This window comes from Penicillium soppii (assembly GCF_028829465.1).
Source record: "Penicillium soppii strain IBT 18220 chromosome Unknown utg000007l, whole genome shotgun sequence".
In the NCBI taxonomy this organism is placed as follows: domain Eukaryota; kingdom Fungi; phylum Ascomycota; class Eurotiomycetes; order Eurotiales; family Aspergillaceae; genus Penicillium; species Penicillium soppii.
In genome coordinates this window covers 1,132,906-1,146,850 of record NW_026643237.1, presented here as the reverse complement: position 1 = coordinate 1,146,850, position 13,945 = coordinate 1,132,906, and the positions used below count along the sequence as shown (strand labels likewise).

The following is a 13,945-nucleotide window of genomic DNA, read 5'->3' as shown; positions in this document are numbered from 1 at the left end:
CATCATGCATATATCACTTCGTAAAGGTCAATCGGCGCTTGCCTTATCGATGACCAAAAATGTCAATGTGGTCATTATCTTCCTCCTCGTCTTCTTCATTGCCATGCGAGCCAGCAGATTCAGCAGAATCCGAAGATTCCCCATCGTCCTCATCATTTCCAGCTTCGGATATGGTATCGGTTGCTTTTGTCTCGCCACCAAACAGCCCATATGGATATGTAAGCTTCTTGCTCAAGAAATTCAATGCACCATAGTCGGCCTCGTTCACACCTCGAGATTGACTTCCAAAGAAAGGCATCGATGAGGGTTTATCGGATTCACGCTCGCTTGGTAGCCCGAAGTAATTACTAACGACTGGAGAGACGGCGCGGCCCCTTGTCATATTGTATGATGCAAATTGCCTGTCTTCGGCCGTGTTAGGGATGCTGAGTCTTGAGCGAGGAACTGAGGCGTTGTTGACATTCAGTGCTGCCAGTGAAGACGACATCGATTCATCATTCTCGATAAGTGAAGGTGATCGAGGACGAGGGATGGTGTCTTGTGCATCTTCTTCCAGTTGAGTCGAGATGTTTCCTTGCAAAATTCGTAATTGCGCCGTATTATAGGACTCGCATCTGGGGCAATCAGTTAATTTCCATGCCTTTCTACTGAAGGAGAACTTACAAGTCACATTTCAAGCCCAACCAGTGGTACTTGACAACCGACTTCGAGCCGCAATCGTTACAGTAGACAAGGCCTTTTGTATCCTTGAACTCTGCGGGCATCGGCTGACTTTCAATTGTGCGATCCAAATTCCTGAATGTTGATTCCATGTTTGTGATAGTTTTGCTGCAAATGGGACAACGGAAAGAATTTTTGGAGTACTCTGTCAAGCATTTGGAATGTATGCTGTGGCCACATCGCATGACGACAACAGTTTCGGGAGAAGTAAACATGTAATCACCACAGATAGGACAGTCACATTGAGTAGAACGCTCGATGCAACGATGCGTATTTTCGATAGACATCGGGAGACAAACAGAACACGTCTGTGGTTATTAGTGTCATGAGAAACAGTTTCAGTCATGGAGGCCTCACCTGACAATGGAAGAAATCCTTTCCCAGTCCTTGCCCAATCCGGCAAATACCACAGTCATCGCAATGGTAGATGCTTTTCTTGCTATCATTGTCCCAAAGCTTGCATATGTCACAGTAATACTGCGCTGTCTGTTCCTCACACTTTCTGCAATTTTGTCCTGCCGGCTGGGCGTGTCCACATAGCATGCAAAGCATGTTTTCCGTGTCTCGGCGAATGAGAGCATGGTCTTCAACTTCGTCATGGCAGAACCGACAGGTGTACCACTTCTTGCAGGTATGGCACTCCAATTTCACATTGCGGTGATAATGCACACAGCCCAGAGTAGCCTCTGCTAACTCTTCTGTATCTAAGTCTTCGTCGCCCGTCTCAGCTATCATAGACTCTTCCACCTCTGTTTCTGCCTTTGGAACAAAAGTAGGTTGTAAATCCTCGGATGTGAGATTGTATACGCTCTCATACGGTATAGAACTGACGCTTGTTTGGTCCAACTCAGAAGCTTGGCTCTCCAAAGCTCGGCGTGTCCTTGGACTCACGGGTAGTCCTAGGATTGGTGGATTGGTGGGCGCTGAGAATATCGTTGTCCCTGCATTATTCAGATGGGCTCGCGAAGAGTTGTAACTTTCTGTCATCAGATCATGGACCATGCGTGCCTTTTCGGCATTGGCAAGCTGTTGATCCCGGATCGCGATGATCTTGCTTCTCAGAACGCCCATTCCATCATCCTCTGGAAGAGACGATTGCGCCAATCCCTCTAGTTCGATGGCATTTCTAACAGACATATGAGCGCTTTCAATCGGTATTGCCAAAGGTGTATCCTGTGACGCATTCTGCGGGTACACCCCCTCGCCGGGGTGTGGAGTCGAGTTGACCGACTGCGGGCTGGCGTTGGCTTCATGCGGAGGGTCGGTTGAGCCATCTGTTACAGTCATGTTTTGAATGGATCCAGATGTGCTATGGGTCACTGATTGAGTGCCCTGCTGCAAGTTGCGACCATCCATATCTTTGGGCACGATTGAGAAGAAGGGAGGGCTATGCAAGGACCCTGCACCCGCATCTCCGCAGATAAGTTGTCCGCCGTGGCCTGTTTGAGAAGTGACTTGGCTATCACCGGGCGGTTCGTTCAGGTGTTCAGTGGCATGCGGTTGGGGCCTTGGTGGGGGCAGATCGGGAGATCGTATTCCAATTTGGATCAGCAGCGAAGAAACGAAGCCACTCATGAAGAATAAACTGACATCTTAGTTTCACGATGCTTGAGGACAAGTCAAAACCCCCAAACTTGCGACTTTTGAGTGGCATGTGACGTCCCCGGGCACCGCCTCCGGTGCTGAATCATCGTCGTCACATGGGCTCTCCGCTTTATGGGGTTCTCGATTTGATAATTTGTATACAAACTTATTTAGTATGTAACTTAGATATACATACAATATATTAATAAAATAGTAGAGGGAATCTTAAGAAGATTTTGCTTTGGCTTGGTTTAGAATATTATTCAAGAGGTATATTGTTTCAATGCGGTCATCCTGCAGAGGCTGGATGCTATTCTACTTAGGGTCGAAACTCCGCCTTGCTTGATATCCAACCATAAGTGTAAATATTATCCAATCAGACACTTGTAACAAAGTCATCAAAGGACAGAAAAACAAAGTCCTCTGGATAGATTATTGGAAAGGCACCGAAGATATATCCAAAAGGGGGGGTAGGGTCATACTGATTCTCGGGGTTTGGAGACAACAGTCGACTCTATTGAAGATCAATCCAGGCTTTATGGTGTGGGCGTTATGGGTTATACACCATAGGCAACCAGGCAACGTACAATGTCCCAGACAGGACGGGTCATCGTGTGTCCATACGTTGTAGGATCCTGATGCGGTTGAATGGTATGCTAGTATTCTGACCACGAAATCATCCTGTAACTGCAGCCCCTTTCGGGCGAGCTGCCTCACCCCGAGGTGGATCCAGGTGGATGTAGGTGTATTCATGCCCAAGGGAAGCAATGAGGCCTAACGAGTGCATAGTGTAGCGGGTCGGATTGGCACCGAGGTAATAGGTCGGGACCTTGTGGAGACTCCAGTCATCTGAGACATGTCCCTAAACTCTCATTCAAACGGTCCAATGTCAAATTATAGTGGGTGAAGGCACTTGTTCGCATTTGCTTCTCGATATTACCAAGTCCTAGACTTCGTGGCCTAGAGTCATGTCAGCGTCAATCTTCCCCACATCTATATGTGATATCACTCACACACGAAAATCCCTTGCAAGGTAATCTTGTTCCCAATACCTTGTCATCAAGAGGTTCTTCAAGATCTTGTGTTCTATGCCTGCGACCTCTGTAGCTCGTTTAAGAAAACGAATGGTGTTGTTGATTCTGACAGCATCAAATGTTTCAATCGGAGAGGAGCGGTAGGCCTTTCGCAATGACTTAAGAAGCATATGCCGACCCGGTGTCGAGTACTGGATCGCTTTCAACCCCTGTCGGTAGAGGTGACGGTATGCGTGAACCACAGATCGATCCACAGCCTGAACTGAAGTGCTCATTTTGTGTGTACAACCAATGAGCTATTCTAATTCTCCAATAATAAATGATCCCAAGTATAGAAAATCGGGTGAAAAAACATGTAAAGACAATGGACAAGGGACGAAAGATGGTCAAAAAAGAAGTTTGAGAAACCTCAGGCAGAACTAGCCCGATCGGGAGAGGTCGAACTTTGGGCCGCAATCTTATCAGTTTCTCTCTTCTTCTTGACCTATACAACACAACTCTCCTTTCTCTCTCTTTCTCTCCCTCTTCCTCTATCTTCAACCTCCTTCATTCTCTTTTATTTGCTTCGCTTGCTTGCTTGTGACTAGTCTGTCTATATTGTATATTTTTCTGTACTTGGTTCACTGGTTTCTCTTGGAAAGTCAAATGCGGGGGGTTATACGCCTCGTACTGTGTACTTTCTCACGTTGCTGCAGTGCATAGACGTGACTTGACTGACACCTTTCTCCTCGTTCTTCGAGGTACATCAAGTCTCTTGTTTCACTTCTATTGTGAACTATGTGTGAGGATCACTCTCAGTGAGGTTCTTAGAGAACTGAACCAGAATGACCCGCGTCATGGGAAGGGCTGCCTCGGCCACGGTCAGGCGCGCTCCTAGCCGGGCCGTTGAGAGGAGAGCTCGAAGACACAAAGTCATTATGGAATCTGTGACTCAAGAGAAGAAGAAACTTCGAAGTGTCGTATGTATCCATCCTATCTATATTATTTCTCTACTTTATTTTGATTCAATGCTAAAACAACCCCCAGATTTGTTTTGAAGCACAAGCACCAAGCGGTTATACTTTCATTCCTGCAGGAAACCCGCAACTTACTACTGCATGTAAAGAGCGGTGTCGAAATGAAGGCCTCCAGATTCATGCAGTATCTGTGAGAACCCCAACTGGTCACTATCCATTCTCTCAACACTGCTTATTGTTTTCTAGACCACACCACACCACAAAACTCATAATTTGTCCCAGCATGTTCATCGGATAGGTTACCATTTTCCCAGTACTGTGGTCGCAGCTGTCTGTTCTGAGCAAGGTCTTTATCTCACAAGCAACGGTAAAACGTTACCTATCTATGCCATGGGCAGGATAGAAACCCAGACGCGGGCTGCATCCGAAGCCTCTCAGAAAACGATCAACACAGAAGCTCGAAATACCATCAGAGATCTTTTCCCAAACATACCTGACAATGATTTGAGCCAAATTATCACGACTGCCTTTCAAAAGGTATGTATATCCTGAACGCCTGAGTGATGAGGATATGAAAAGCCTGATATCCCAAATCAGGGCCAGAAAAAAGTTGGAACGGCCACCGAATTGCCTCTTCCTCGCAGAGCGCAACTTGCGGTGGTTGCTCACATTCGACATGTCTACACTAACTATGATCGCCTTCTGAAAACGACCTCATTCCACGAAGCAAGAACAACCGTTGAACACCCGACTTTAGCCAAAGTCATTGAATGGCGAGGGGACGATGAGAATGGACAGACAGTCCTTGAGGATGTCTTCCGCGAAGTGATTGTCATTTCCGACGATGAAGACAGTGAATCTGAAGAAGATGCCGTTTCTATAGCAGGTCATCAAAACACCAGCGTGGAGATACTTCCCATCGATGCCCGGATCCATGAAACCCGCACTCAGCCTATCAGCAATGCGAAATCTAGTCAGGACTTCCCCCGGGACTTGTCAGAGGAAGCACCACCTGGATTCCGGTTTGTTACAAGAGTTCCCGCAAATCATTACGATAATCGCCGTGGATTCAGCAGATACCAAGCATGGAATCGTGCCATCAAGGAATACAGAGAGGGTATACAGGGCACTGAACAACCCAGATTTTCCGGTGCTCTGGCAGAAAAGCAAAGCCCGCGATACACAGAAAAACGCACTGCTGCACCAGAAACACCCCCTGCTAGACGCCAGGATGCTCTTCCCCAGCACCCCGAGGTTCATCGGCGAGTCATTCCAGGCTCGGCCAGCATTGATAACCAGGGACAGCGTATGCCTACTATTCCACTAATGGACCGACAGGTGGCCAAGAGACATGTAGGTGTCCAGGATAATCACATTCATTTGGACGCCCAGCAAAGTTCCTCGGCCTATAAACTCAACAAAACCGGACTAACCACCCAGGAATCACCCGAGTTGCAAGTATTGGAAGAGCTTTGCGGACCCAGGGAGATTTATCGTCGCGCTGAGCTTGCCCCAGGACACCGCCCCCAGGAACAACCCCAATTTCGTCGGGACTTTATGCCAATGGAGCAACTATCTGCTGTAGGATACCAACGCCCGGTTGCCTATGTCAGTGGCCAACATGGCCAAGATTCAAGGTCAGTTTTGGATCGCCAACGTGTGAGCGGACCACAGGAGCATCGTTCTCCGAATTTGGTCTCGGGCTCTAGTGTTATTGTCTCGGGGGGCGAACGCACCTTCAGAGCACCTCCGGCTGTTTCTGGACCCAGAAACATGAACATGGTCCACTTGCAGGATGTTCCTCCCTTGAGGGTGGATCCCATTCCTCGGACAGAAAGACTGCCTCATCAGTTGGAGAACAGGCCAAATGCCCCTGTGTTCGTAAGTGGACCAAAGGAGAAGCCTCAGAATAATTTGGCCCCCGGGCGCCGTCCTGGCGTCACTTCCCCCCAAACCAGGCCAGGTTCAAACATACAGGATTCCGTCGTACCATCAATCGAAAAGAATGGCTGGCAACCCGAAAGCTGGCGAGCCGACACTGCTCACCCTTTGGTCCATATGGCTAATAGGATGTCGCTTCGATCAGTCACGCCTGGTCGACCACAGGGAGAGTTGATACATCACGCTGATGCCATTGAAAAGGACAGTAACGGTGATCAGCCGAACAAGAAGAGACGCCTGGCAAGTCAAGGATCTCGGATTGACCCCCGGATCGCAAGGCCTACGGGATTCCCCATCTCCGAAGGATTCGGGCCCAGAGAGATTTATCGTCGTGCTGAGCCTGCACCAGAACATTGGCATCCTTACCATGACCATAATCCCCGTTTGGATCGCATTCCCAGTGACCAGAGAGGGATGCGACGAAATCCCATGGACGGTCGCATTATGCCAGAGAACCCCCAGGACAGGAGCTTATACGCCGATGGATTCGTCCGACCTGTTGACCACCGTGAGCCCCCTTCGTTTGAATACTCTTCTCGGCGCCTCGCTCCCGAGGCCAAGCCCAAGTCCATGGGAGATCTATCTCAACCCACCCGGACCAGACAGAGAGACATCGACTACCTTGGCACCAAGCATATCTCCCAGTCCCAGGTTTCGTCTGATCAACGTGGCCCATTACCCATAAACTTGCGAGTGGCTCGTCCTGACCATCTCCGCGCCTTCTCGGACTCCACGGCAAAGACTCAACCTCATGCGTCTCCTCCCCAAGTCTCTCGGGAAAGACCACTCAGTGGCGGTGGATTCATCTCCTCGCGGTAAGCCTTCGTCGGGAAAACCAATCAGCTCACGATCGACAACCTACGCCATGGTTCGTTCGCAAGCTTCCACTAACACATTCACAGTCATTTCTACAATCCTTCCTCCCAGGCTGAGCAAAACCGCCCAGTCTACGTCCAAAGAGTCGAACCTCAACGAACCGAACCCCGTCAACCATATTACTCCGTTCCAGACGGAAGACATATTGTTATCGTCGATTAAATCAGTCACATCACCTCACTCTCTTGATTTCCATGATCCCATGAATCCATGATTTTGTGTATTCGCATGCATTGCATTGCAGTTGTCCATGATACCCTGGTTGCATATTGTTAAAATTTCTCTACTCGGGTTTTTTAATTCCAATTTGAATAAGAAAGTGGATTCTTTTTCTTTCTATCTGTGATCTTGGATCTCGGATCTAGGATGCTCTCCCAGTCATCATTTATTTATTTAGTTCCAGTTCCACCAAGACTGTTTATCCCAGGATAGCCTCAAGTCCAGGCTCACAACCCCTGTTTGTAATCCTGTCGCAACAGATCTTGTGTAGACGCAGACACCCTTCAAACTTCCTTGCTCTCACCATCCGCCTCCCCGCTAGTCACAGTCTTTCCGGTTTTCTTGATCGTCTCCAGCACGGTATCATAGGAAAGAGTAGAGGCGGCGGTAATCTCGGCGGTCTGCGTCTCGAGGTTGACGTCGAAGGACTTGACGCCTGTTGTTGTTGGTCAACTCAGCGATCAAACACGTTGAGAGATTGCGCATACCTTCTAATCTCTTAAGGACTCGCTCTACGGCACCAGAGCATCCGCCACACGTCATAGTCACATTGAACTTGTACTGGTGGTCTGACATGTTGTGTGTTTTGTTGACTGCGGGGGTGCGGGTAAATGTTAAAAGAAAGTAAAAAGTGTTGCTTGGCGGGGGATTGAATAGGACACGGTGGACTTGTTTCACTTTGAATTAGGGGAAGTGGAAGAAGATATGCGATGAGTCCTTTGTATGTATCTTGAATAATTCAATCGAGGGGCATTTGTCATCCTCAGGGAGTTTGAGCCATATTCGCGATTGGTGAATGAATGGATTATGCAATATTTGGTCTTTTTATACCCTACTACGTAACTACATATGTATGTAATATTAGATTCTATTATGGTTAAGAGGGAGTTTATAACTAGGGGTATCATTTTGAATTCTATTCTATATACATCTAAAAACCCGCCATTCTTTTCTTTTTCTTTTTCTTTTTCAACTCACGAGCTCCAAATATGCCCCGCTCGGTCTGTGTCATCGATACGTCGGGCTGACTACTGACATTGATCTGCGGCGTAAGAGGCTGAGTACCCCATGATCGGACCATAGGAACCAATGGGGTGGGAGGCAGGGGTTGATCACGGGCCTGCAGGCGCTTCTTTTTTCGTTTGGGCGTTTGACTTGCGCTGCGCCGCGTCTCCTCGTCTTCAATCCTTTCCCAGATGTACGTGGAAGGATTATTACCGACTGACCAGTGAGAAAGTACATTTGAAACGTTTTCTGCTGTTGCGCGTGGTTTCTTGAATGTGGTGAATGCTGAGAGGCCGTCGAACACCGGGACTGCGGAGTACTTGGAAGGGGCTGGTTTCGGTGTCGGGTTCCGTTGAGATCCGAGACTGCCATTGGTCATTTGTGATTGGCTTGCAGGGATATGGTAGTTTGACTGGGAGAAGAAGCTTGATTGAAGATATTTGTTCTGTGTAGTGGATTTTTCGTTTTGATCCATGATAGGATCTGCTGGTTTGGGCAAAATCACACGATCCAACGAAGTGGTGATTTTTACGAGATGGGATAGAAGAAGGTCGGCGGCGATCTTTCGAATGAGCTTCTCTTTTGCCAGTCGCAGCGGTACAGGGATATCCCGGGACAGAGTTGATACCCAATCATCGACCATTCGATCATAGATATTCAACATATCCCTGTCTGCTTCACCTGGCAGTCGGGATGGGATGCCATAAGTGACGGTTTGGTATTGGAGCGGTAGAAGCAGAAACCGATGTCTAGCGTCCGGGTCCGGGTCTTTGGGCATGATAGCAGAGAATAGTCGTTTCACTTCATCTGTGCATTTGTCGAGATCTTCGGTCAGAAGCGTTTTGTCGCTCAATTCGACCATCGTCTCGCTTAGGGTTTGCTTGGTTGATAAATTCTTCATCTCGCGTTCCAAATCCGAGATAAAGCCATCAAATGTTCGTGCCTTTGGCTTTTGCCTTTTCGTTGCTTTTGACGTTTTCTGCGGGATTTCGATTTGACCAATCGCCATAGCATATACATCAGAGAAATCCAAAGTCCACTGCCAGTCTTCTTCCATAGATATGGGGACAGCCCTGTCTGTGCGGGGATGAACGAACTCTTGCTGCATCTCTGGCTCGTCCCAGTCGTCCACGATAAAATCATCATCTGGGATAGGCCGGCTCGGTTGATTATAACGCCTATGTAGACGCAAAACGCGGCTTTCACAAACCAAATCCGGTTCGTCTGGATCTCCCTGCGGGCCTTGGAAAACAGATTCATGGATTGCAAGTTTTGAATCCATCCAGAAAAGTTTGATGACTGCTAGATCTGGTTCGTGGAGACTTTTGGTATGCAAAGGGGTATGGCCAACTTCTTTCAACAGAAATGTTGAAAATTGTACCGTATCCCGTCCGTTTGAGGGTATATGCATCATCAACGGCGCATCGATCACGAATGGATCGGGTACAGATACGAAGTTTGTCTCTTCGTCACTTATAAAAGGACTGGGGAAAACTTGCACAAGATGAGTGAGCTGGGAAAAGAGAACAATGTATAGGTCTAGACGAAGAATTAGCATTCAAAGCGGGTGTTATATCACTTCAGTGCACTGCACACCTTGGTATACGACTAGCTCGCTGAGTCGTAGACTTGTATCATTCGGGTCTCGGAAATGCCTCCGGGAAACTTGGGGATATAGAGACAACCCCATACTGGTTTCCCCGGGTGGGGTTGTCATGTCAAACCACAAAATTCGATTTGTCGTTAGGACAAAGAATTGTGATAAATTACGCGGATTTCTCCGCAAACCAAGAACCCACTCGGATTGCTTCGTCATCCCCAATTCGACTGTCCGAGGCGGAACCTGATCGTCCAAGAATGCATAGATCGCGACATTCCGACGGTTGGCGACAATTATTGTCCCGATCTCGTGAGCCCACTCGATTGAAGCCCAGCCATCAAGCCGAGGGCGACCACCTTTGAAAGTGGTATCTGATGTGGGCAACGAGCCTGATTTCACAACCCTAGCGGACCAATGACTTTGTGTGGGTTGTTTAGCTTCTTCGATTTCCCACACAGTCCAGTTGCCTCTGATATCGACAATGCCGAATTGTTGCTGATACCAAGGGTTGAAGGTCACATCGGCGTGCGGGAAGCCACCCGTTTGCACCACTGAAACTTCCAAGACTGGGTTTGCATCGAGTCGAGAATTCTTTGGAGCTGTAGATGATCTCTTGGGGGCATTATCAGGGAAGCGCATGGGCACGGGATCCAAGTGGTAAAGAGGTCGGAAAATAACGGTGCTCGTGATAAGACGAGCCGCCATGAAGACGGGATCATCATCGAGGAGCCGCGCGAAGTTAACTTGACGTATTGGTGCACCGCATTTGGACCATTGTGACTTTTCAGTGCCAGTGATTGACGGAGCGCGCATCGCTACTCGGGTCGGCCAACTAAGCTCCAAATCATCCTCTTCTATTGTTTGAAATGATAGTGCATTTCCACATTCGCCTGTCACGGACACGGAAATATGGACTGGTGGTAGCCTCTTGGGATAGCGTCGTTGATTCACTGCATACCCTATATCGAAGAGCGAGGAGCTCTCCGGGTCAAATTGCTCAGTCGCTGTCGTGATAGCTTTGGACAGAGGTTCTTGGCGGATGGATGACCACGATGCTGCTAGATCTGGGTATACTTCCGTGATCAACTTCCCAGCATCCCTATCGGGAACTCTTCGTATTGGTTCGACTTCATCTGGAGTGAAAGGTGAGGACACGGTTGTCTTGGTCACTCCGGTATACAGAATCGGGGCGGCTTCCAAAGATATTAGATGGATCTCAATATGATTTTAGTAGATACTCACATCTAGTGAAAGAACGAGCAAATGTCCAAGCCTGCTCCTCGGGAAGATAGACAGCTCGTCCTACGTGCCCATAGTGTAGAGCACTGTCAGGATGTTCATCCATCGGATCTTTCTTTGCTTTTTGCGATCAATTCGAGGGCCGGCCAAACCATGTCGATACTGTCAAAGTAAAACAATTTAAGTTCATGAGTGCCATGTACATGCGACAAAAGATGCTAATGTCCGGAATATTCAATAGTCGTAGCGCAAAAAGTTTTTTGAGGTTCTTATCGATAAGAAGATCGTTGCGCCGCAACCCAAAACATCCATATGGATCTCCCACGCGTCTTTACATCTACACCTGGGCACACGTTCTACTCGCCACGTTTTTTGTTCTTGTTTTTTATACTTCAAAACAAGATATCATGTCTTTCGAACCGTCGCTATCAACTAGTGGTATGCGCCCACCACTTGCATCAGCAGATGCGCCATCAATGGCAGACTCACTGCCAAGCATCAACTTTGGATTCGACGACCTACGCAATAGTATGGCCCAATTTACAGTCAAATTCGATGCATTCATTGAGCGCGGGCGGAAACGAGTCTTGGAGGAACGAAACCAGTTTCACATCAATCTGGCCGAATATGAGGGTATGTGTTGGTTGACTATTGACTCTCCTATTCACTCAAATCTTGCGACTAACCTACCCCTTGCAGAGGACGAGCGCATGCGCCAGCGCGATATCGAGATTCTGAACCTGAAATCACAAACCCACGAACAAACTCTCCAAAAAGAAGCCGCTGAGGCTGCCGAAATGCACGCCGCCATCTCATCAATCACCCTAGAACGCGATACTCGTCTCACTAAACGGGACCGACTGAAGCAACAGATTGCCGAGACTCAGAAGGCTATCAATCAGAAAGTTGAGGCGCAGAAAGCCCATGCGCAGAGTCTGGATGCACAGTCTCGTCTCAATTTTCCCGAGTTGGAGTTCTGGCAGGATTATCTTTGCATTCGGATTGAGGGCGCGGGCCGGGAGGACCGACTTAAGTTTGTCTATAGCCATTTGCTGGAAAAGGACTGGGAGGCCGAGGCTTGGTTTGAGCTGGGCACTGCCAGCCGTGACTACGAGGTTTTCCATACGCGCCCCAAAGTGGACCGGGATGCTTTAGAGCATGTAGTGGATCTTGTTAATGACGATCGGGACTTTGGGGCATTCTTGAAGCGTATGCGCAAGTTGTTTGTTGAGGCGATGAACTAGAGATTGCGCAATTATTTTCTTTTGGGATAAGATGTCTGTTACGAATGTCATGATTTTTATGCAATTCTGAGGTCAGGATTCATGCTTAGTTATCCGTTGATGTCGTTAAAAGATGTGGTGGTTGGCAATGTTTTCAATCCCATATCTTCGGCCACATCCCTATCCAGTAGCCTCACGGTAGAAGGCAATGCTGCTGTTTCCACCCGCAGTCGCAAACCCTTCTGTCTTGGTGGTCTTTGGGATCCACTTAGAACTCCAGATTGTCTTCTCGGACTGAGAAAGAGTCGCGACACAGGTCTTGGTTTCCATCGACCAGACCTTGGCCTTGCCGGTAAATGAGCTTTGCAACATTAGCTTGCCATCGTAATAACATATAAATGAGTGAACCTACCCGCTTAAAAGATACTCCCCGGTATTGCTCCAAGCAAGAGACATAATCCAGCCACAGTCACCCTTGAGGTTCGCAATCTGTTCACCGGAGGCAGTGTCGTACAGAATAATCACACCAGAATTGCCAGCTGCCGCAAGAATCTTTCCTCCTGGTGAAAAGGCCACGGACCGGACTGATTTGACCAAGCCTATAGCGCGTTATAATTTGAAGATTAACGTAGATCCGGCAATTTCGCCTACCTGCTAGGGAAAACGGCATGCGGCCTGTCTCAGTGGTGAATACGTATACAGAGCCGTCATCGTGGCCGGTAGCAATGAAACGACCGTCGGCAGACTATAGTCTGAGTTTAGTACAAGCCAGTAGCAAAAGGCAGCAGTCAGGATTTTACCAAGTCAATGCAAGTGCCAAATTTTCCCCTTGTCTCGTGGTCCCGAATCTTATTAGCGTCGGCAGCAAGATCCCAGACATTGATTCGGCCCGCCTGCGTGACTCCAGCGAGATATTGTCCATCCAGAGATAGTGTAATGGCCCAGACGTCACCAACATTCAGGTTGGCTGTGTTCGTGTTAGCATATTCCAGTTTATTAAAGAGGGGCAAAGCCCACCTGACAATTTCTGATCAAGAGCCCAGTAACCATCCTGGCAAGACCAGATCTTGAGTTTCCCATCAAAACCTGCACTGGCGGCTCGAGTGCCCGTTCCATCGGTCACAAGGTGGTGGCAGCCAATATCGTGCGCGTTGTCTATGGATTGAACCAGTGGGAACTCGGGGCCTGTGGTAGAGTGAACCTTGATGGCTGGGTCGCCTCCACCAGAGAGAATTTGCTTGTCGGTCACTGCAAGGGTGAAAATGTCCATAATGTGCGCTAGAAACCCAGGTATTAGCTTAATCAATAAAGCACGGCAGGTATCTCACCATTGTCTGCTGAACCCCACGTGAGGTATTGCTTCGACTGTACAGGCTGGTCAGTAAATGTGTTTCAATTTTACGGTGTATATCATGCCATTCTGAAAATATCGTAGCCGCGCTACAGTGTCTCAATGCAGTGTATTGAGAAGCAATGACGTTTTTCAGATGAAAGCTATACAATATGACTTACCGCCTTCTTTCTGTGTTTCTTTCTGGCCGGCATATT

At 48.2% G+C, this 13,945-nt stretch overlaps 7 protein-coding genes across 7 annotated transcripts; 2 read left to right on the top strand and 5 right to left on the bottom strand.

Moving 5' to 3' along the window:
* Positions 1-43: 43 nt before the first annotated feature.
* Positions 44-812, bottom strand: N7529_009692 (zinc ribbon domain-containing protein; the record flags this gene model as incomplete). Its single annotated transcript, XM_057245219.1, has 2 exons — positions 44-614; positions 664-812. 2 exons carry the CDS (start codon positions 810-812, stop codon positions 44-46), a joined length of 720 nt encoding a protein of 239 aa, XP_057093482.1.
* A 250-nt stretch (positions 813-1,062) lies between these two features.
* N7529_009691 (CHY zinc finger protein) lies at positions 1,063-2,295 on the bottom strand (the record flags this gene model as incomplete). Its single annotated transcript, XM_057245218.1, has 1 exon — positions 1,063-2,295. One exon carries the CDS (start codon positions 2,293-2,295, stop codon positions 1,063-1,065), a length of 1,233 nt encoding a protein of 410 aa, XP_057093481.1.
* A 685-nt stretch (positions 2,296-2,980) lies between these two features.
* Positions 2,981-3,613, bottom strand: N7529_009690 (uncharacterized protein; the record flags this gene model as incomplete). The annotated part of the gene is made up of 3 exons (XM_057245217.1): positions 2,981-3,153; positions 3,245-3,264; positions 3,318-3,613. 3 exons carry the CDS (start codon positions 3,611-3,613, stop codon positions 2,981-2,983), a joined length of 489 nt encoding a protein of 162 aa, XP_057093480.1.
* A 549-nt stretch (positions 3,614-4,162) lies between these two features.
* On the top strand, positions 4,163-7,054 carry N7529_009689 (DUF2293 domain-containing protein; the record flags this gene model as incomplete). Its single annotated transcript, XM_057245216.1, has 3 exons — positions 4,163-4,297; positions 4,577-4,831; positions 4,892-7,054. The coding sequence occupies 3 exons, from the start codon at positions 4,163-4,165 to the stop codon at positions 7,052-7,054; spliced, it is 2,553 nt and encodes an 850-aa protein (XP_057093479.1).
* Positions 7,055-7,614: 560 nt separating this feature from the next.
* Positions 7,615-11,280, bottom strand: N7529_009688 (uncharacterized protein; the record flags this gene model as incomplete). Its single annotated transcript, XM_057245215.1, has 5 exons — positions 7,615-7,766; positions 7,819-7,923; positions 8,309-9,874; positions 10,124-11,128; positions 11,178-11,280. The coding sequence occupies 5 exons, from the start codon at positions 11,278-11,280 to the stop codon at positions 7,615-7,617; spliced, it is 2,931 nt and encodes a 976-aa protein (XP_057093478.1).
* Positions 11,281-11,581: 301 nt separating this feature from the next.
* On the top strand, positions 11,582-12,418 carry N7529_009687 (kinetochore Spc25 family protein; the record flags this gene model as incomplete). Its single annotated transcript, XM_057245214.1, has 1 exon — positions 11,582-12,418. The coding sequence occupies one exon, from the start codon at positions 11,582-11,584 to the stop codon at positions 12,416-12,418; it is 837 nt and encodes a 278-aa protein (XP_057093477.1).
* A 159-nt stretch (positions 12,419-12,577) lies between these two features.
* Positions 12,578-13,942, bottom strand: N7529_009686 (SKI complex subunit WD repeat protein SKI8; the record flags this gene model as incomplete). Its single annotated transcript, XM_057245213.1, has 7 exons — positions 12,578-12,758; positions 12,810-12,996; positions 13,049-13,142; positions 13,198-13,364; positions 13,415-13,675; positions 13,726-13,771; positions 13,910-13,942. 7 exons carry the CDS (start codon positions 13,940-13,942, stop codon positions 12,578-12,580), a joined length of 969 nt encoding a protein of 322 aa, XP_057093476.1.
* Between the last annotated feature and the right edge of the window lie 3 nt (positions 13,943-13,945).